The sequence below is a fragment of the Crocodylus siamensis genome, chromosome 2, assembly GCF_052110815.1.
Source record: "Crocodylus siamensis isolate JL-2025a chromosome 2, ASM5211081v1, whole genome shotgun sequence".
Taxonomy (NCBI): domain Eukaryota; kingdom Metazoa; phylum Chordata; order Crocodylia; family Crocodylidae; genus Crocodylus; species Crocodylus siamensis.
Window position 1 is genome coordinate 67,246,188 of NC_143396.1, and position 22,055 is coordinate 67,268,242.

At 40.1% G+C, this 22,055-nt stretch overlaps 1 protein-coding gene across 2 annotated transcripts in view; it reads right to left on the bottom strand.

The window, feature by feature from the left end:
• Window positions 1-22,055, bottom strand: part of SNX25 (sorting nexin 25) — a 144,601-nt gene that overhangs the window by 86,010 nt on the left and 36,536 nt on the right. For both annotated transcript variants that reach the window (XM_090036087.1, XM_090036088.1), the window contains exons 4-5: window positions 11,605-11,777; window positions 9,825-10,011 (exon numbers count right to left, since the gene is read on the bottom strand). In XM_090036087.1, coding sequence (XP_089892213.1) covers window positions 9,825-10,011; window positions 11,605-11,777 — 360 coding nt within the window. The remainder of the gene's footprint in view (window positions 1-9,824; window positions 10,012-11,604; window positions 11,778-22,055) is intronic.

Sequence of the window (22,055 nt, forward strand, 5' to 3'; positions counted from 1 at the left end):
ATTCCAGCATCCAAATCATTAACAAACACATTAAACAGCACTAGATCCTAAAACAGACCCCTATGAGCCCCTGCTTGAAACCTCCTACCATTCTGACACTGAGCCATCTATAATGACCCTAGTAAAGTGAGCTCTTGCTCACAAAAGCTTACACATGCCTGATTCAGTTAGGCCAGAGCTGTCCAATTTCTGGGCAGCTGGGAACCACATACAGCAGATGCTGCATGCCACAAGGGCTGCCCCCACTAAACACTCAACTCAGCCCCTCCTTCCCAGATGCACACACCGTACAGGCAGTCTAGCCGCCCCACCCATTTCTCCCCTTCCACTGCATGCACAGCACCCCTGCTCCCTTTCCAGCCATGTAGATCATGCAGGTAGCCCACATGCAGCATGCAGAACTGGCAGCTGTCTCCCTCCTTTGCAGAGTACATAGTGTGCACAACTTGGCACCCTCCCCCCCACATACGCAGCACCAGCAGTCTGACCCCTTTCTGCTGCACAGCCCTGCTGCCTTCCTCTCCCCTGCAGGAGTAGGAGCAGGAACCAAAAGCCTGAAGAGGGAGGGGAAGCCCAGAGACAACGACTGCCACTGCTGTAAGAGAAATAGGCAGAGTTGAGGCTGGTGAGAGCCTATGAACTACCAGTTGGGCAGCACTGAGTTAAACTCTATGGTGCATCTCTACTCTGCCTTCCACCTTTTCTTACAGTTATGGAGTCAATTATGTAGCCAACCTTATAGTAATGTTCTAGCCCACATTTCTCCAGCTTAGTTATGAGAGTGTCAAGTGGGACTAGAGCAAAAGCCTTACTGAAGTTCAAGTATACTATGCCTACTGCATCTCTTTCATCTATCCAATTAGTTACTTTCTCAAAGAAAGATCAAGTTGGTTTGGCATGACTTGTTTTTGGCATGACTGTTTGGGAGAGCCTGGTACGGGTCTGCTTGACTTGTTTTTAACAAATCCATGCTGGCTACTAATGATCAGCCTTTCCTCTAGATGTTTACACATTGACTTTTGTACAATATGTGACTTAACATATAAAAGGTAACAGTGAGTAGAGATACTCAAATCAGTGGGTCATCTGCAAGTGTCTGTAAAATACTGCTGAGAAGACTGTTAAAAAAAAAATTACAACAGTTGAGCACTGTAACTACGTGTGATTACTGCACACTAATTTGCAATGAGGTTTTGACCCAGCCAGCCAGTTACAAACTCCAAGCACACCCCTGAAAAGAACAAATGTAAATAGCCTATGGACAAGAAACATTAGGATTAGACCCCTGCCACATGTCAGTTAAAGGCATGATGGGATCTGAACTGCAGTCTCAACAGTCATGCACAGCAGGTGGCATGATTGTGGGATAAGGGGTTAGATTCCAATAGTGTCATACTGTCAGTGCAGAGGGAGCCAGGATCATAATCCTGGGCTCCCCCGCACCAATAAGCAGGGTGCCTGGTGCTCCTATAGCTAGGAGCCCTAATGAGCTGATAGGGGCTCCCAACTGTGCTCCTGTGGCTGGCAGTGCTGGCCATCTGACCACAGCTCCCATGCATTCCCGTGGCTGGGAGCCCTAGTCAGATGACTGGGCTGCCAGCCATGGGAGTACCATCTGAGCCCTTGGGGCTGGCCACACATTCAGTTGCTGGCATGCCACATTACACATTTTTTGAGTAATAACTTTGTGGCTTATTTCTTGTATTATTAACTGAATAAACGTGTTGCCAGGTTATTACCCAAGATACGATTAACTGGTCAACCACATCTTAAGTGTAATATCTGCCAGGGGCCTTAGATTAGTTTGAAGTCCTGTGAATTATTCTTATTTAGACCACATTTGAATTTATTACCCAGAATCATGAACTATCAGCAGAGTACACATGGTAATCTATCCTAAGTTTTAAAGTACCTTGCTAAAACATTTCCAAGTACAATATGGGAGATAAAGGAGATCCTGAAGGACACTTTACATATGTTATCACTGAGGGACTTGAGAAATATTCCTCACAAATAACTAAAAGCACAATTACTCTACTATTTAACTTGTATTATCTAAGGTTTTAGAAGGGCCAAAGAAGAGCAGCTCTTGACACACTAACAACATTCTTGCATGACCAAAGCAACAAATGTATTCATCAGTATCAAAACCTGCCAGAAGGTCTGCTGTGCCAGATTTAAAAGCTAAATCCCCAAAGTTTGGACACACATGCTCTAATGTTACAAGTAAACAGGCAGGCAGCTTAAAATAAGATATATAGTCTGTCAGATCCTAAATATGCTAGATCCAGACTCAAAACATGCCTACATATGCATCAGTGCTAAAGACACAATCAGCTTGCTTTTCAAAAAAGTGGGAACCCTTAGGCCATTTTCATGAAGTTTTTAAATAGCCGTGTCCATTTTCACTGAAGATGCACTGTATTATGTAGGCATAATGAATAGGCTCTACTAGAAAGAGAAATGAGAATTACCTTCCTTGGAAACAAACTTATTCAACAAATCTTGCCTTTATTAAATAAAAAAGTAGGCCTTCCATAACCCAGATGAAGCAACATAGTTTAACTTTTGATCATTTTTCTTTTATCTCCGCAGTCTCTACAATTAAAAATACTACTGCTTGGTCATTTGTCATTATTCCTGACCTTTGTTACAAACTGAACAGTCTGAAGCTTGGACAGAACATACATAATATATATAGGAAAATTAAACAGAGTTAAGAGAGAAAATAAAAGAAAAAAACCCTATTCACAACTAAAAAAAAAAGAAAAAAAAAAAGAATACTTACATGCATAAGATGATCATGAAAAATGTTGCTAAGGAGACGCAGTATTTTTACTGAAGATTTTCACTACTTGTTCATTCAAGGCTTTCATAAGCCACTTACTTGCTTCACTGAAATTTTAATCATTCTCCTTAAGAGATATTTAGATACTTTTCTTCTCAGCACATTTAATCCTTCTCTCTTCGCTAATATTTTTTCAAAATTTCAAATATTTGATGAAAATCATTTTTAAATTGAAGTTTCAACTATACTAAGAGCCAATAAAAAAAAGAATGTTGAGCTGCTGCATTTCTGACTGGCACCACAAAGTGTTGTGCGATTCTTCAAGTTACTGCAATCTATGTAACACGCAGAGGACTTGACTATTATGAAAGAACCCAAGTGCTAGACTCCAGAAATAAATACATGCAAACCCATTTGTCACTTAAAACATAGAAGCAAGATACATAAATGCAACCTACTTAAACTAGATCGGATTATTCTATTTTATTTCAATGATATAAAATTCATCTTGTAACACCATGAAAGACAGCATTTCCACAACAACAGACATACCACTTAAATCTTTTATAACTCCAGCAGTTTGGTTTGTAATGAACCCTAAGGTCCCTCTGAGATGCAACCATACTGAGGTTAACTAAACAGGCGGGGGGGGGGAAGACCTCTTCTAGTGAATAAACTCATTTTTATAGACGTCTTTGACTTCTCCCATTAAATTATCATCTCCTGAACGAAACATGTTCAGTTCTCAGGACTCAATTTATGCAGATACTTTATTACCTGCTTTAAGTAAGTGTCTATGCAACTCAAATGTATAATTTTCTTCTTTTGAAACTATTTATCTTATTGATGCATTATTCTTCTACCTCCCTTTTGTGAACATGGAGTTCTAGATTTTCAGGCAGTCTCTGCCTCTTAATACAATTCTCCTACAAACTCTGTGCAGCCAGTTTTACAGTTCCAACTGCATTTTATCAATCTTTTGTTCCCCATGTAATTAAAAATGTCTTTGGATTTATTTTAACCTTTTGTGCAAGCTTCTTTATTCTACTTCTTTAACCAAGTGTTTTTTTGCCATCTGTAATTATCAGACCTCATCTGTAAAGGTCTTGTGTCTTTTTGTACCCTATTTCTCAGTTTCTTTTTGTACCCATTTAGTCAGCTATACTGTCCTTTGTCACTCCTTGTATTTCTATAACTATTGGAACTTTATGTATTAATTTGCACTGGAATGCTTCCCCTATTTTCTCTGATGCTTCCTACTGTTACTTTACCCCAGCTGATTTCAGCCAACACCGGGTTTTTTAAAATAAATAAAAGGAAGTATGGTCAAGTAGTAGCCTAAAACATGAGTGAGGTGGGTTCAGTTCAGACTTCCTGTATGACTTTGGAAAAGTTGCTTAGCTTTTCTGTGCCTCTGCTGTCTTACCTGTAAAACAAGTGTAACATTTCTCTGCCTCACAGGGATGTTGTAAGAATAAATACATTAAACACTCACTAACTCATTAAGGTAAGGGTAGCAGATACATATCTCTATATGGATAATTGGTTTCCAATTACCTAGGATTAAAATGTCAAGTTGCCTAACCATGACTGCTTAACAGTTAGCACAGTTCATCATCACTAATGTATTTTCCAAAAAGAAAGTCAATCATTGCTCCTTTTCTAGTCTTTCATTCAGAATATTAGGTAAGAAAGCAGCTCTATGTCATACCCTCAAAGATATTAAGTTCATTACTTTCCAGTGAAGTGCCCCAATTTATGACCGCATGTTTAATATACCTACAGAATACCCTCCTTCATACACTGGTCTGCCAGCCTTCTCACTATGCAGTGAAAATACTGATTGCTTAGATGTTCTGTCATGTATACAAATAATCACTATAGTAATTTGTAATTTAAGAAAAGAACAGTACATGACAGGTTTATACAGCTGTCTCACCCCCCCGCCATACTTCTCTCCTATCTCTCTCCTCTATCATTTTTCATGGTCACTCCTTGTTTTTCTCCTTGAAGAACAAGAAATTAACAAACAAAGAAACAAACTCCAACAACAGATACTGCATATACTTTGTAAAATAGGAATCAAAGCTTTCCCCCAAAAGTAACTAAGGAGCACTGGGATCTTCACATTATTTTAAAATCTGTTAGGTACAGTTAACCCTTGATGACATGAGATCTCACACTTTGGAAGCTTTCAGTATTCCGTATCAAAGGCTACAACCTAAGGAAAGCGCCTACTTTTCCATCAGAAATAGGTGGGTGCATGAATGACAGCTTCTACAAAATACGAAACAGCAGCAACAACAAAAATGCAAAATGTCAGTTTGTACGCTTCATTTATGGAAATGAAGGGATGTTTCCAAATAACAATAAAGCAGAATTTCACTATGAAACCAGCTATGAATTAAGTGAACTAAAGGTGTATTACTAATACAAAAACTACAATTTGAAAAATCTTCCAAATACTAAAACAGGAAACAAAAGTTCTGGCATTGTTTAAAAAGAACTCTAAAAAAAAGATGTGCAAATGACACTTAAAAAAAATAACATTCTTAGATATACAGAAAACAAACACAAAAAAATAAAGACAGACAGCCTTTTTAAGAGCCCTGCTATTAACTTTCTACAAGTTGCATCTGAATCTCTCAATACAACTGACTTCACAACAAAGTTACTCCAATAAAATAAAACTGAATAAGACAAATTTAAGGGGCTTCCTCTCCATTCCTAAATTAATTTTACCAAGGAGGACAGAAATGCTAACTGTCCATTCTTTAAAAGGCTTTTAAAAGTTGCTTCTATAATTTTAACATGAATTACTTTTCAAGAGTTGAGCAGCGTATGAAGCACAAATATTCTGTTATGAAGGAGACAAGGTTCTTTGGGTAAATCTATCTTTTATTTGTTGAGGGAGAGAACTTTTAAAGATGCTTAAGACATCACCAAATGTAACTGTATCACATACATTCTAATGGTGGACTTGGCTTCCTTTGCTTTTGCATTTGTGCCAGCAGGTTACTGAGGGCTTAGCAGGTATATCTGTCTGGCATATAATGGTAAATCCCCATCTAAAGGCTTTGAATACAGAATTTAAGTGCTTGTTTTGCTGCCCCTAGGAGCTATTAAAAATTCTGCTTGTCTAGCCCTTCTGTAAGCATAAGATGAATAAATATACAAAAAGGAAAAACCTGGTAGCCCTCTAGGAAGGGTGGTCTGGGTGCAGATGATCAAGCAAAGTTTCTCCGACTTCAATAGCCTTTAAAGGCTTAGAAAGTGTGTTTTTTGTAAAGGAAACAAAATAGCCTCCTTTTAAAGAACCAGATGGAAGTAGCATTAGGCTTTTTATACTGTTCTAAACAGCTATAAAACCTGCCTTACATCAGAAAAGTCCAGCAGGATCTAGGAAGAAAAACTACCTGGCTTCAGAGCCTGTCTTTTCTGAAATTCTTGCTTTATTGCCATTGTCCAACCATACTTGATTTTTTCTAGTATTCTAGGAAATTAACTCCACACAGCTGAGCCAGACCTTACCCCTTGCCTCTCTCAACCAGACGAAGGCAGGTAAGTTCCTGATTTTTAAGGAGGGAACATCTTCCCAGAAAGCTTTGTTTTTAGCCTTGCTTGGCCTACAACCTTAGGCCCAGCTCCATGCCCCCGGCCCCCCAACCCAAAAAGAACTATATCCCAGTTTGCAAAAGCAAGGAAACAAGTAATAAAAATCCTAGCACTGTAAAACATCATCAAAAAGTGAAAGATCACAACACTTATTTTTAAACAGATTCACCATACCCAATCCAGCTATTAACTCTCTGACTATACTTCCAACTCAAGCACCCTCATCCCCTCTTCAGATCCCAAGCCTAATACTACCCTCTTCTACCATAATTTCCCACTCTTCTCAGCTGTTAATCACTTACTAACAAGTATCAAGTTCCAATCCCCCTAAATCCTATCAAACTTTGGTTAATAACTCAACCTGACAGTAAGCCCCAGGAGAAAAAGAAGGCTATATATACAAACGTGCTACAGAAGACAATACGTTTATTAGGTATCAGAATTACTTTGACAACAGGCAGACTCAAGAATCCAAAGAAGTATCCATTAAACCTTGGAGGCTTCCCTTGGTGTGGGTATATATTTCTTTGACTTCAGGAAATGGAATACAATTTAGTTACACCTGCAATTCCAGGATACCACTCTGGTATTTCAAAGGATTACTGAGTTTCCAAGTAATTGCAGGGCTTGAGAATGACTCTCCTCAACTATGCTATAAAATTGTTGCTATGTAAATCTTTCTTGTTCATTACAGGGGCAACACAAAAACCTTGATGTTTATGCAACCTTAGTGGGTTAAAACATTTTAAATGTTAGGACAAGCAATGTAAAATGACCTCCAAATTAAAACTAAGGCAGAAAGCATTTTAGGTAAGCAGAATGCTATTACCCATTGTGGAACTTGAAAACAGGTCAATCATATGCCACTGATTCATTTGCTGGAGAATGAGAACCACAATGATTCTTCCTACTCCTCTTATACTTCCAAACTAATTAACTTCCTAATTCCAAACACTCAATGACTTATTTGTATTTATCTGCTTTTCTGTGATTTATTATCATTAGCTATAAAATACCATCAACCTTGTTCATCCACATATAGATCTTTGTGTGGTTCTTCCCTCACTATCTCAACCCTGAAAATTTTCTTGGCTCCATTCTAAAAATATGCCCTCAAATCTTTGCAAGGCCTCAGAATTTTCTCTTTTATACACACTCACATTATGGCAATAAAGACCACACAGTAGATAGTTAAATAGAAAATAGTGGGTTATGCCTCCTTCAGCAGAGCATTTTGCTACCATAGAGCTGCAGAACTGAAATTAGCTGGATTGTGAAGGAAAAGTGTCACTGCTCCCCTAAAAGTCTCCTGAGGCCTCGGACAAATATGCTGTTTCAAGTACTCCAAATGCCTTCAAACTCCTACAAGCAGCAAAGGTGCAGATGTTCAAGCCCAAAGTGCTTCAGAAGTGACCATCAAAAGAAAAGGAATATTTTTGAACCACTCATGAAACATTTGCATCCTCCAGCAGAGTGCATAGGGAGATGCTTGGCTCTCCAGAATGCCACAGGACCCCATGCCCCCAACACCCTGCAAATCAAAATTTGAAGTGTTCCAAGTTGGAGCACTTTGAATGAATGTTTGGCCACATTCTGAGATTTCCAAGCAGTGACTGAATCCCACATTACTTGGGGTACACAACAATCCCAGCTCAAGATGATAGATCTACCATTCTGTCAGCTGGAAAGTGTAAATACAAGGGTTGTGGTACAAAACTGAGAGGGGTGTTAAATTTCCCATCTTACAGAATGCAATTTAAAGTGACCTGTGTATTAATAAGAGAGTGCAGTACCAGAACAACAACAACAAAGTTAAGTTTCAACTGAAAGCAGGCAGCTCAATTAGTGTTGTTAAGCTGATAAACTCTGTCAATTAGGCTTTAGACAGCAGCTAATAAGGATAATTTATACTGTCAGTAACACAGCATACAGGCCCAGAGTAAAGACCGATTTTACAGCAGAAGAACAATAAGTAGCCAAGCAACGAAGTCATTTAACTCTATCACCTAAATGAATTTTCGTCTCTCAGAAAACATAAGCTGATTCAGAGCTGGGTGCGCAAGAGGCGAGAGAACACAAAAAAGAATTGGTATATATTCAGCCTCTTGCTCCATTTCAGAATAGTAGTTTATGGATGGCCTGACCAGGACAGCTTTAACAAGAAGCGTGTCTGAGGGAGGTCAGAACTAGTGTGCCTGAAAACTGTTTCACCAATGCCCCAAGCTTTGGTCTATGTCAGGGGTTGGCAACATACAGCCTGTGGGCTGGATCCAGCCTGATAAGCCACTGGATCTGGCCCATGGAGCTGAAGGGCTTTGCCTTCTTCTGCACCACTACCATCACTTCTCCCAGCTCCCACCCTAGTCCCTGGCTAGCTCAGATTCAGGCCAGTGGGAGCTGCATCAGGGCAGGGAGCTATAAACTGCTACCACTGCTGCTTCCCCCACTCCCAGCTGCATGGCCCCAACAGCTCCTCCAGGGCTGGAATCTGTACCTGTGTTACAGGGGGGGCAGGGGATGGAGAAGTAGCACTGGTACAGGCACAGCTAGAGGCTGCATGGCTCCAAAACAGCTCCCTCTGTCTAAACTGTGTGCACAAGCAGCAAAGAAGGAAAGTGGCTGAGGAGCCACGAACCTTGGACAGCCTAGGCAGGATGGAGATCCCCCCAGGATATTTAGCAGAAAGGATCTAGGAGAAACAGCTACATGGGACTTCTGCAAACACCAAGAACATTTTAGTGGTGTAGAGTCCACCCTTCCAGCCATTCAGGTTTCCTTTCCCCACAAATTTATTCATAGCATGAGACCACAAAAGCTTATTTACTTGTTATGACCATGTCCTTATGTCCACTGGGAGTAGTATGTCTCCCTTTCTATTTTTACACCTCATCTTTAATCCTCTCAACATTACAGGGGTGTAAGTTGTAGACATGTTGGTCTAAGGACATAGGCAGACAAGGTTCTTTGGGTGAATCTGATATCTTTTATTAGACCAACTTAAATAGTTGGAGAACAATTTTTAAGCAAGCTTTCAGGTTCAAAAACCCTTTGTCAGGCTAAGGAAGTTTCAGCAGTTGATGTGTGCTCTTCCTGGATGGAATAAAAGCAGGCACTGGGGGATGCCCAGACCCACTCCTAACCCACTCATTTCCTGCATTGCAGGGCAAGGCTATACAGGAGCCAGGCTTGACTGGGGACAGTGCCACACATATTCCTCATTCTAGTGTCTGCTCCCAGCCAGCAAGGGACAATAGGTGGGGGAGGCAGACTAGAAGCAGGGGCTTGAAGGAGGAACCTGCATACTACTGCAGCTGCTTCACAGAGAAAAATAAATACAACTGTACTTTACCTAGGTCTCAGTAATGAACTAGCAAGAAACGTCTGTGTATATATGACCATACTATAATCAAACATCAGATACCTTAGCTGTTTCAGGAATTCAATGTCAGCGTTGCTGTTGATAAGTTTGATGAATTCCTCATAGGAAGGAGCATATGTGTAGTCTTTCTTGTGATGCTCATTCACCTGTTCTCTGTACTCCATCTGGCTGAGCAGCATTTGGTTGATGTAGTCTGGATCACTCAGCAATTCTACCACAGGCTTCAGTACTGGGAAAAGAAAGATTTGAAAAAAACAATCTTTATGCACAGGAGTGAATTGTCATCTGTAAACTCAAAGCACAAAGCAGTGCCACATGTTTATACATATTAAAACCATGGAGATCAATACAATTCCAGGTAATTATACTCCCAAATTACACAAACTAAAATTTACCCTCGTCATACACTCGGTATGTTCATTATTGTTACTGTAAACCGTCACCAAGATTAACCTGAACTCTCATTTTTTCCACAGGCTCATACAAATTAAAAAAGAGGAACCCAAACTGCATTCTTTCACAAGCTTGTTTCTGGGTTATTTCTCTCAGACTCTATTATATTATGAGGTCTTGGAAAATGAAGAACTGCTAATTAAAGATATTCTATAATACATGACAAAATTTTGTCCCCATTTCCAAATTAAAGTATAAAGCAATTAGTGGTTTCATCATGAAACACTACTTCTAGTTAGATAAGATGAACAAGCAAAGTAGGAAACCCGCAATAAAACAGACTCAAAAGAACAAATCACTATCTGCTACTTAATATGTGACTTCCTAGCATCATTCAATCACATTCACATCTTTCGATCAGTATTTGGCATGTCTGTACAACACATATAATACCAGGGCAAGCCAAGTCACTTAATTATAAAATGCTAAAGACTCAGTTTTACTTATGCTATAATGAAAGGATGGAAAGGCAAACCAGATACCATCTGCTAAGAAACTCTCCTGCAACAGAGCTAGAGTGCTTATGCTCATGCTTAGTTCTGGGCAGGTGACTGGTCCCATTAATTTTATGTGCTCAGAGTTAAATGAAATAGTTTTCGTTAAGCACAGAGAGTGCTCACTGCCTTACAGCATCACGTCCTTAATTTTCTAATGATATGAACAGAAGTTTCCCAAGCATGTTCATGAAACACTAAGGCCTTAAACCAATGTAACGTTAAACACCTTTAAAGGGAGAGGGGAACTAGCCACTGGGGAGCACACTCATCAGCTGAATGGAGGATTAAAGTTACAGGGCTTCCACTCCACTTATGCTGCTTTAAAAAAAAATACAATTGACATTTATATTGGAACACCTTCTACTGATAATAATGTAATTCCAAAAATATATCATATTTTCTTACATGTCATATGCCCTCAGATAAGATGCACATCCTTGTTTTTGGAAGGCAGAACATAGAAAAACAAATTTTTCCAGACTCATGGACTAGAGCTGGCTTTTCCATAAAGACACTGTGCTTCAAGGTAGCCATCAGCTTGAAGCAGTGTCTTCCTGCTTCACACTCCTGCATGCTTCTATTCTGGCCTTCCTACTTAAGACATGCACCGCAATTTTAGAGACCAATTTGGAAGACAGGGTGGGGGGTGGCGAAGTGGGGACAGAAGAAGATCCATGTGGTATGCATGCAAATATGGTAACAGTTACATCTATCCACACCCTATCTATACCAGTCTCTGTGCATGCAGGCTGTTATAGAAATTTAAAGTTTAGCGTTTAAAGCATAATATCAATGCAGATCTATTAAAGGTTTTGAAAATTATTAGCATTGTATATATGCAAGTCTTTAGTCATCTTTGATCCATAATCTACCTTTTGTTGCAAGAATTTCTGCAAGGACTATGCGCAAGCTGAGAGACTGGGCATCCTTTGAGGGTAGGAGGCAACACACCAGAATTTGAGAACATTTTTGCAGGAATCTTACTTCTTCATCAGAGTCCCTCAGGCATGGGTGCAATAAAAAAGGTCTTGGCTGCTCTTCCTGCCTAGAAACAAAAGGAGAAAAAAGAAAGAAAAAAACCAGCAGTATTTTAGTTCTCTTCATAGTACTGGCTTTAGTTACCAGTATTAAAAGAGCAAATATGAGAAATCCATCATCACATACAGTCTTCAAAGAAAAAAAATTAAATAGAAACTATTTTTTTTTTAATTATGTGAAGTGAAGAAGACATTTTCCCTATTTCAATCCACTATTCTATCTTCTCTCTATACCTACTAAGCTAGAAATATTATTTTTAAATCCATACCCATATAAAATAAGTTGTCAAATATCAGAGCAAGACCTCAAGGGTAAAGATCAAATATAGGAATCCTTGACATAACTCTTGCTTTGACACACAATGAAACTTTATTTATTCAAACAAATGACAAGACATGAATAGGTAAATATGAATCCATTTTTATCCCTCTCATAAAAACAAAGAACAAAAGATAGGTTGAAAACAGACAAAAAGATTTGTATGTAGTACATTTGGTGTCCTCAGATATCATTAAACCAAAAATAAAGGTCAAAAGCCTACCAGACTAGGGTGGTTAAGTCATGCCAGTTTCTGTGACCAAAGTGAGGTGCCTAGCATTGTATCCAGTCACCTTTGATCTTCAGCTTGAATAACCAGGTACCTATTTACAGCTCAATCAGCTGGGGACAGTCTTCAGCACAAGTCCAGAGTAAGAATCTATTAATCACTCTGGCAATGGTGGTTCCCCACTGAAACTACAGTACAGTAAACATATACAAGCTAATTAAACATTACATAAACAGTGAGTAAATCACAGTTGTGCCGATATGATTCCTTTCATTTTAATGAAGTGTAAACCCTTATGCAACCAACACTGGTGAGAGCTGGCAAGATATTTTCCCTATGGACATGTTACTCCATAACTGTCCACTACAGGACTTCTTAGACCTTTCTGCAAAGCATCTGATTTTAGTTTCTTTCAGGGACTCAAGAGAAGATTAGACCACGGCTTTGATGAAGAACGGCATTACCTATGGTCCTAAATACAAACATTATTTCCCACTCCTCTCCCCATCACACATAGGGGTCTCCTGGACAGAAAGAATACACTAAATGCTCTGTTTGGTGTGGAACAATCTTCTGTAAATTAAAACTTGTGTCTAAGTAATAGCTGCACAAATACTAAAAGATCATTACTGCAGAGAATAGTAATTACTGGATCTCAACTGCAGAATGCACTGTTTTAGGTTGATACAATAATGAAGAAATCCAGTAATCAATTGCCTGATGAAAATAATTTATGAGGAGGTGATGAACCCTTCTGACCTTGTTGCACTTCTCTCCAGTCATGGATAATTAGATGTTATGTACCTTAGAATAGTGAGAAGCATGACGTACATGCTCCTGCAGTTCAGTAAAAAACCTGATTCTTCAAAATTAACCAATTATTGTGAGGTAAAGAAAGATGGAACTTTATATAGTGCTTTTGTTCCTAGGTAACTGCCCATGTATACAGTAAATTAATATTTACATGCAACAACTTGCTCTTCTTTCACTACAATCCTTCATTTATCTGCCTTCATTTATAGCAGAGCTAAAGTGTATGCACAGACAGTTACCACAGAGCAGGTGATGAAGAAAAGAACCCCACCCATACATTCGGTAACTTGTTCATGATCTAACTTAAAGAAACCCCGGTATGTGTCAAGATTTCAATCAAATCACACAGACATCTGTTGGGGAAAGGGTATCCATTCTGAGCCTACTGCTAGTATGGCTGTGAGGACAGGCACCCTGAAGAAACAAAACAGAAAACAAAGCCTATCCCATATGCCTAGATGATCAGGGCTTTAAGCATTTACCCTTTGATCTAATCTACATCAGGCTACATCTACAGATCCTAGCCAACCGATCAATGGTTTCTGTCAGACTAAATGTAATTCATGAAGACAGTAAAATGATAACTGGAAGAGAAGCCCTTTTGGCTAACATAAACCACATCTCCACTGAAAAGCTCTGCCAAAATAGCAAAAGCATCAGTGGTTCTGTCTTGTAGACAAATCTTTTGTTGCCATGGTTAGGAGCGACTCAGAAATTGCCAAGGAAACCAGCCATAGCTGGAAAAGAATTTTGACAGAGGAAATGCATAAGTGAGACACCAAGGCAATTGTGTCAAAGTGTGGGGAAGGGGACAAGCAAAGGAAAAAATGGGGGGAGGAGGAGAGAATTGCAAAAAATATATATCCCTGAAAGTGTCGTTTTCTACGCATTCCCACAGGACAGTTCCGTGGTAGACATTCTCCCCATTCCACTTTCTGACTGGGAACTAAGCTGTCCCACTGCAAGTAGTAGCATGGGGTACATGCGATGGGATAGAGGCAGTGTGATGGGTGAGCAGCTATCTGAAACTATCCAAGTAGTCTGTGAGGTTGCAGATTCCCTCAGAGCCAGCCACTCTAGTCAGAACACAGAGAGCCAGACACCACTTTCTGATGCTTTGCTTTGCAGCTAGAGTCAGGGCCAGAAGCTGCCTACTGCCAGACTGGTGGGGACACAGAGCCCAGGTTGGGACAGCGATCAGAGCCCATTCCAGCAGCAGGTACCACCTGGGGGCAGCAATGCCTCAGCCCCTGCTCCAACTGCAGATCCAAGGCCAGAAGCTGCCTGCTGGCAGGGCAAAGGGGCATTGTCCCAGTTGGGGTCTGCAATCGGAGCCCACCCCAGCAACCGGCGGTTCCCAGAAGCAGGAAGCAATGTCCCAGACCTCACTCCAACAGCAGTCAGGGCCAGGAGCTGCCTGCTGCCAGAGCAGGGGGACATTGTCCCAGCCTGTAGCTGGCCCCAGAAGCAGGGAACTGCCAGAGGGCAGAAAGCAATGTCCCAGCCCCGCTCTAGTCACATATCTGAGGCCAGGAATTCCCTGCACAAAGAGTTCCCTGCCCAGCCCAGAGCTGGTTGGGATCTGCACCACAACAGGACAGTTCCTGGCCAGCCCCGGGATGAGTAGGGAAGGAGCTGGTTGGGCACTCTTCTGTTTCAGGGCAGGTCTCAGTAGCTCCAGGCTGCATGTGCAGACTTCCCCACTTAGCTCAGTGCTGGCCAGGAAGTGTCCTGTTCTGGGGCAGATTCTGGCCAGCCGGGGTGGTACAGGGAAGCCTCGCTAGGTACAGGGCTTGTCCCCATGTACATGGGGTGAGAGAGCTCTACAGCAGCAGTAGTCCCAGCCTGTGCACATCAGGACCTCTCCCAATGTGTACAGGCTCAGCCAGTAGACACCTACTGCTGCAGTCAACAGAGCTCTCCTGACCTAATGCTCCCTGCCATCCCTGCAGGGGGCCAAACCAGGGTGGGAGCAAATCTGCTCTCAAGAGGGAACACATGTAGATGTGCTCACTGGTAGGCTTACTCCAAGGTATTTTTACTGCACAGTAAGCCTACTTCAAATTAAGACCATGTGTAGACACACCTTCTGTTCCCCAGTCTCTTTATAGAAGTCTAAGGGGAAAAAATCTTCAGTGGATTTGAGCCTGGATAAGTTCTACACAAGCATCTGTGTACATCAGTGCCAACTTTCCCACAGAGAAAGTAGTTTTCCACTGGTACTGAGCCAGACACATCAAGTGGTACTTGACAACAGAAAGGGAAAAGAAATAAAGTATCAGCTGCAAAATAAATAAATATGTTGGTGGTATTACTTTCAAAAGATAGATACAAGTTATTGGGACTGAACTGTTACATTGGCATGATCCTGCAGAAATACAAGTATAGTAAAACCACTCCAACTTTAACCTGGGATTCATCCAGAGTCAAAGTTAGGGTCCAAGTTAGTGACAGTTAATCCCTATGAACCCTGCTACATGTTCACATTAAAGCTGGATAGAAATCAACTACAGATTTGTTACACATTTTTCAAGCACTAACTCTATAGCTGTTTGGCTTTTTTTATAGCTGGATAGTCATTTTTATCATGTGATAATTATTTTGTGCACGTGGCTGGTCTAAATTTACTGTGCAATTTACCAGTTAATTGTGAAATATATATTACACAGCAGGGGCCTATGGGATCATGCCAGTGTAAAAGTGAGGTCATAATAATTACTGCATGCTCCTGAGCTGTGGATTCCTTCCAATCTTCAAAGCAGCTAAGGGGTATTTTGTCTATACCCAATGTTTCTGGACGCAATCTTCCTCCAAACTCCTGCTGGCAGAGCAGGAATCTTTACTATCTGCTTACCAATAGAATGGCTGGCAATCTCTCCCTCCTTGTCTGATACATACTTGTCCCTTTGGAGAAGCACTATGTACATTTTTTATTTTGAACAGCTCCAGCACGTAATTTACATGATATCCACAGAATGTATTGAAGAACGTCTCTTGAGACAAGGAAATTAACTGAAGTTTTGGTTTCTTCCAGCCTCCATTCACTATCTAGTCACTAGCTCCTAGACAAATGCACAGCATATCTGAGTAAGGCACATCTAGCAAACAACACCTTGTGTCGCCCAAAATCAGTTAAGAGCTCTCATCACTAAATGACGATGCTTGACCCCAAAGCATCATTTGAGGGTTTTTTTTCTCTGTAGCTCCTTTACAAGAGTTGTGAGAAAGAATATGGAGAAGGCATGAAGAAGTTCTAATTAAATGGGTTTTTAAGACCAGGGGTGCACTGACAGATTTTTTTGACCAATACTAACAGCCAATTATCAGTGAGCCATATCAGCTGATACCGATCTGATTGTCGATATGCACCCAGGCAGCATGGGGAGCAGCTGGGTCTCCCTCCCCCACTTCAGGGGCCTCAATCTGCCCTCCCCATGCCCCCTTCCCTCACAAAAAACTTACCAGCCAGGCCTGGTCGCTCTCCATGCTGCCGGGCTGCACTCCTGGCCAGCTGTGCGCTGTGTGCTACAGCTGTGTGCATGCACGGTGCATTTATCAGCCACACTGGCACACCAGCCAAAAAAAGCCAATTGCCAACACAATTTGCCTTATATCAGTGCTGATACGATATGGGATCAATGTATCCAATGTATCCCAATATAATTGGTTTATCTGTAACATCTTAAATAGAGGTGTACATGGTCACATTTCTCTATTAGTAACAAATTTAGTAAAAATTAAAGAAAGGTGCTGTCATTTTGTTGTGACAAGAAATAGGAAACTAAACTGCAACACATATACAAAGAATCAAGAGTGCCATGACATTTATCCAAAATCAACTTGTAAAGATATGGTACTTCCCACAAACCCTTTTAAGCAACCCAGCTTGGTGCTCCAGTATTAGCTGCTCCTTCCACTCAGTTTCTACTTACATGTTCCCTAAGATCTATTGTTTTGACTGTGCAACTGGATTTTCTTTGAAATGTTTTAACCAAGGCTACACACTAGTTTTCATATAGTGTTTTCACAGCTTGGCTAATTACCTATAACATTCTGAGCTCACCCATTCAATGAACTAAAATATAAATCTCAAACTGTAGCAAGTGATTCCCAAGACAGGTAGCTTCCAAGCTACTAATTCAAAGCTTTGTTTTATCTGCTTCAAACATCACAGAGAAACAACGACGAATGGCATCTTAACTCAAGCATGTCCTTGTCAACAATCAAAATTTCAGTGGTTCTGACATATACCAACATAACAAGATGCAGCAGACATAACTAATTTAATACAGGCAGTACACAAAATCTGTATTTTACGCAGCATCACAAGTTATTACTTTCACTTCCAAGCTACAAAGCCAACATTAATCTTGCAGAAGTTTAGTTTCAGAAATTTCCATTGCATGAGTTCTTCAAACGTGCATGGAATTGTGAACTGTACAGACAAACCTGCAGTGTAACCACTAAGGAAACCAAATTACTTTCCTCTGGCTATAAAAAAAAAAAATAGTGCAAAATTAGTAAATATAACCCTGAAAAAAAAAAGTTAAGAAGTAGTAAATAATTTGCAAAATATCAAAGCAAACTCTTTCACTGTTGAAAGCTAAACACATACAATACAGAGCCTTGTTAGCCAGGATCCTCACTCTTAGTAATCTGAGAAGGACACGTACACAGTGTATTATTTGGCACATTGTCAAGTGTCACAATATTTGGTGCTTTTTTCCCCCCCGAAGCCCAATCTGCTGTAATTTGATTATGTGAAGTATGCTTTTAACAATTTTTTTTATATTTCTTTCTGTTCTACCTCCCCTGCAAGCACGCACACACTCTCCTCCTCTGAGACGTTGGGGAAAGCTTAGAAACAAGAACCTGGAAGCATAAAACAAAAGGATATCAATACAAAGAATCCAAAATATTATTTGGGATGGTCAAATTCAGGAATTTTTTGAATGCCTGAAGTCAGCAATACTACTGGTCATAAGTGCAAATTTAGAATTTCATCTCTCACATCTAGGGGCTGACCAGGAAACAGGCATGGTTCAGATGTATGGCCTTCACAGAAGGCTCTCTCAAGTGTCATACAAGTTCACTTGTTTGCTTGGAATATGAGAGAAGCTTTAAAAAAGTCCACAGGAAAAAAAGCACAGCCTTCTCAGTATTCTGGAAAATCGTTCCTTTTGATCTTTAATTAGTCTGCCAACAAAGCCTCACAATGTTACAATTAGCTTTTAATTATCTTAATAATGCACTGGGGTGAGTTGAAGTGTGCATGCAACAAATCCTCAAAAGATTTCTGTAGCACATTCTTTGTGTTAAAACAAACAAGCCCCAGCAAGTACCAGGGGATAACATACAGCCTGCGTCTCTTTACCTGCATCACCCTCAGATCTTAATACTCCTTGACATTGCAGCAGAGTTAAGACTGCTTGATCTTTGTGAAACTTTGAAAAAAAAATGAAAGAAGTGGATTTAGATTTGTATACAAGCACCATAACACAAGACAGAAAAGCAAGCTGCCTGCTCTTAAAAATTTTTATAAAAACCACCATGCAGTTTGAAGCAAGCCAACCCAAACATTTTTATAGCAACTGTTTTGTCACTTTACATAGAAGCCATCATCTCAATTCTCCAATCATTCTAAAATATGGTCATCAGAAATGTGTTTCCCAGTTATTTGTTTGTGCACAGGTCTTGCAAGAGGAAAAAACTCTATGTAGGACTTGATAACAGACTCAAAGAAGGTATGAATTAGATTGCAAACTCTGCTTATACAGGTCCTGATTAAAGCACTATTTTTTCTAAAAAATAGAACATTAGGACTTTATGAACTCTTCTTGCAAGTTCATTAAATATTCAGTGCTTGTACTAGCCCAGAAGTACTTTAATAGGCTCATACCCCATCTTGTTATCATTTCTTCATTCTCACCCTCACTAAGTATCAACTCTCATTACAACCCTCTCAGATTCACACTAATCCTCTCACTGTGGTCCCAAGTTGTGAAAGGCAAATAGAATTGTAGAATTGGGAGTTTTAGTCTAGCCTACCTTGCGGCTGGTTGTGTGTGTACTGTAGGTCATCATCAGATTTAGCTCTCAGGAACTCAAATTCTTTGTGCCAGTCTGCTCCATCTAGCTTTATGGTAATAACATATTTATTTCATTTGAAATGCTACCTTATGCTCTGCATTAAGTACAGCAAGTATAATGTGTACATTTATTAAATATGGTTACACACACAAATACAGTTGATCCTACCCCAAGGGGCCAAGAAAAACACCACCCCCCCAACCATTGAAAAACAAACTTTGTATTGCTGCTGGGGGAAAAAAAAGGTACTAGTAACCTTTGTAATGAAAACTTGTTTCAGTTCTTAGGTTGTTTGTTCCCAGAAAGAGAAAGGAAGAACATATCTTTGTTTGTAAGACTCACTCTTCTTTAAATTTGTTAATAACTAGAGACTGCCCTAAAACAACCTTCAATAGGAATCCTGAGTGGGGACTGAAATCAGTCCTAAGGGATCAGTTTCACTAAGTGATAACTCATGCTATGAATCAAATGTCAAAGGCCTACCTCACTGATCATCATATCAGGAGTTATGAACAATCAACTTGGCCAAGTAGCACCCCATCACACTATATATTCCTTAGAAAATATGTTAGAATTTGTTTCTGCATTCTTAATCACAATGCCCCCAACTGTAAATTAGAAGTAATGAAAGAGTAAATCCCTTGTTTACTCAAAGTCTGCAATGCAAACTCCATCCCGTTACACTTTTAGCACCCTTCTTCACAGATGTTCAAAAGGCATCATTTTTATTAGGCTCAAGAACAGGTGAGGGGTACCAGTTGCTATACCATGGTAACTTTGGGCTTTTCTAAAGAGAAGTTAGAGTGCAGTAAACTATACTGTGAAATAACCATATGCTCTTATGTACTTTCAAGGGTGAAATAAGCCCCCTCATATCCAGCCTTACTTTGCCAAGTCCTTTACACTAAGACTTTAAAATTTCATCTAAAAGGTATTGTTGTTTTTTGCCTCCAGGAAAACAACAACTATTTTACATTATGAAACAGAAAGTGAAGTCCAGAAATTAGATAATTCTGGCCATGCTAGAGAGCATGCTTCCACAACAGATGGTATTTATACCAGATTCCTTTAGGAAAGTTTCATGCAATTTAACTGCCACCTTTCTCAGCTCACAATCCATCCTAGATCATAAAATATTGCGATTAGGATTCAACATTTTTGTCTTACACACATGAGCTTAGGTAAACCATCTAGATGATACAGGAAAGCAAATGAAAACAAATAAGCAAAACTGAAGGAAAAAACTGAGGTTCACCAATTACGACACCCCTAAAATTACAAGGAATCCAGAATGTGGGATGCCCATTTTATTCCATAATAGACACTTTCTACTTAATACACAAAAGAAGAAAAAATAAAAATCATTATGGCCTCTACTAATAAAAGTCTAAGGCAAGATTTGTTCCCCACCTCAAATGTAGAAGTCAGTTGACTAGGTGAATATAAATAAAAATGTCTCTCGTCAAAGTGTGTAATCTCATTTATGCCAAGAGATTATATTAGCAGCCAAATAATTTCCCCTGTAAACATTTCTGCAGCATTACAAAGTATTTAGCTATATATAGGGACAGGAAGCGTTTCAGCTTCAGTTGGACCTTTGTCACTCGATGGACAATTTCTGGGAGGGAAAAAAAGATCTCTTACTCTTTTTCACCCCTATAGCAGTTACTTGGCATTTCAGAAGGCTCTACACGTGGCTAAAACAATTTCCCAGCCTTCAGTTCATCAAGGAGTAGCAGACTGGTCCCATGCCACATATAGCACCCGTATTGTTGGATCCAACCCATGGGTCACATGCAGCACACACCAGCCCTGCTCCAGGGCTTGAACTGTGGCGCAAGCTGAACCTGATGCTGTAGGCAGTGCCCACAGCACAGGGTGCTGGAATAGGTACGCACTGCATGCTGGACAAGCTTCACATGCTGGTTCTGGCACACACAGGTGACCTGGGCCCCACCCAAAGCCAGTGTGAGAAGCTAATCCAGCAGGAAGCTGCATGCAGCACAGACCCCAAACCCTGGGTCACACCTAGCACCTATGGTGCTGACAGTGCAAGCCCCAGCCAGCACATGCGGTACACGTCACCCTGACAGACCACCCTTGCACACTGGCTCTAGCATGACCCGATCTGATCCACAGACTGGCCCAAAGATCCTCACCCAGCCCACAAAGCCAGATGCATTTGACACCCCTGAGTTAAAGGCCTAGCATAAAAGACCAATGGGAGTAAGGGAGGGTTTAAATGGCTAAGAGATGACCTGGAGTGAACTGGATGCCAGAACACTGAACCTCACACTAAACAGATTAGCATATTTGGTTTTTTGGATGCAAGAATCTCTCTCCTCTGCTGGACTTTTGTCAGCAGATAACACAAGGAGACAGATGAGTAGATAACCTCTTCTCAAAAATAGAACACGATGCATTTAAAATTGCATTTAAAATACTTGCCATACTTGACTAATTAAACTCCTTTTGTCGTCACACTGCATAAAAATTGAAACATGAAAACTACAGCACTTGTGTGGAAATCAAAAACATGAAAAAAGTTAGCTTTATTTATGGTTTATTTCATCATTTCACTTGCTCAAATTAGTTGGTTTAAATATCATGACAAAGACAAATACCCAAGTTCAAATCTAAATTTACTGTAATTTGTGAAATTCAGACAGAACCAAACTATTAGCAAAATCTCAGTTCAAATGCTAGACCACATTTAACACAGTTGGTTCCTGTACTCCATTTCCTTTTTAAAATCACAGTGACATATAAGCAGAGATCCTGGTTTTCTCTGATAAAAGAATATCCTCAATTTTCAGGTTAAAAAGAGTAATCCAA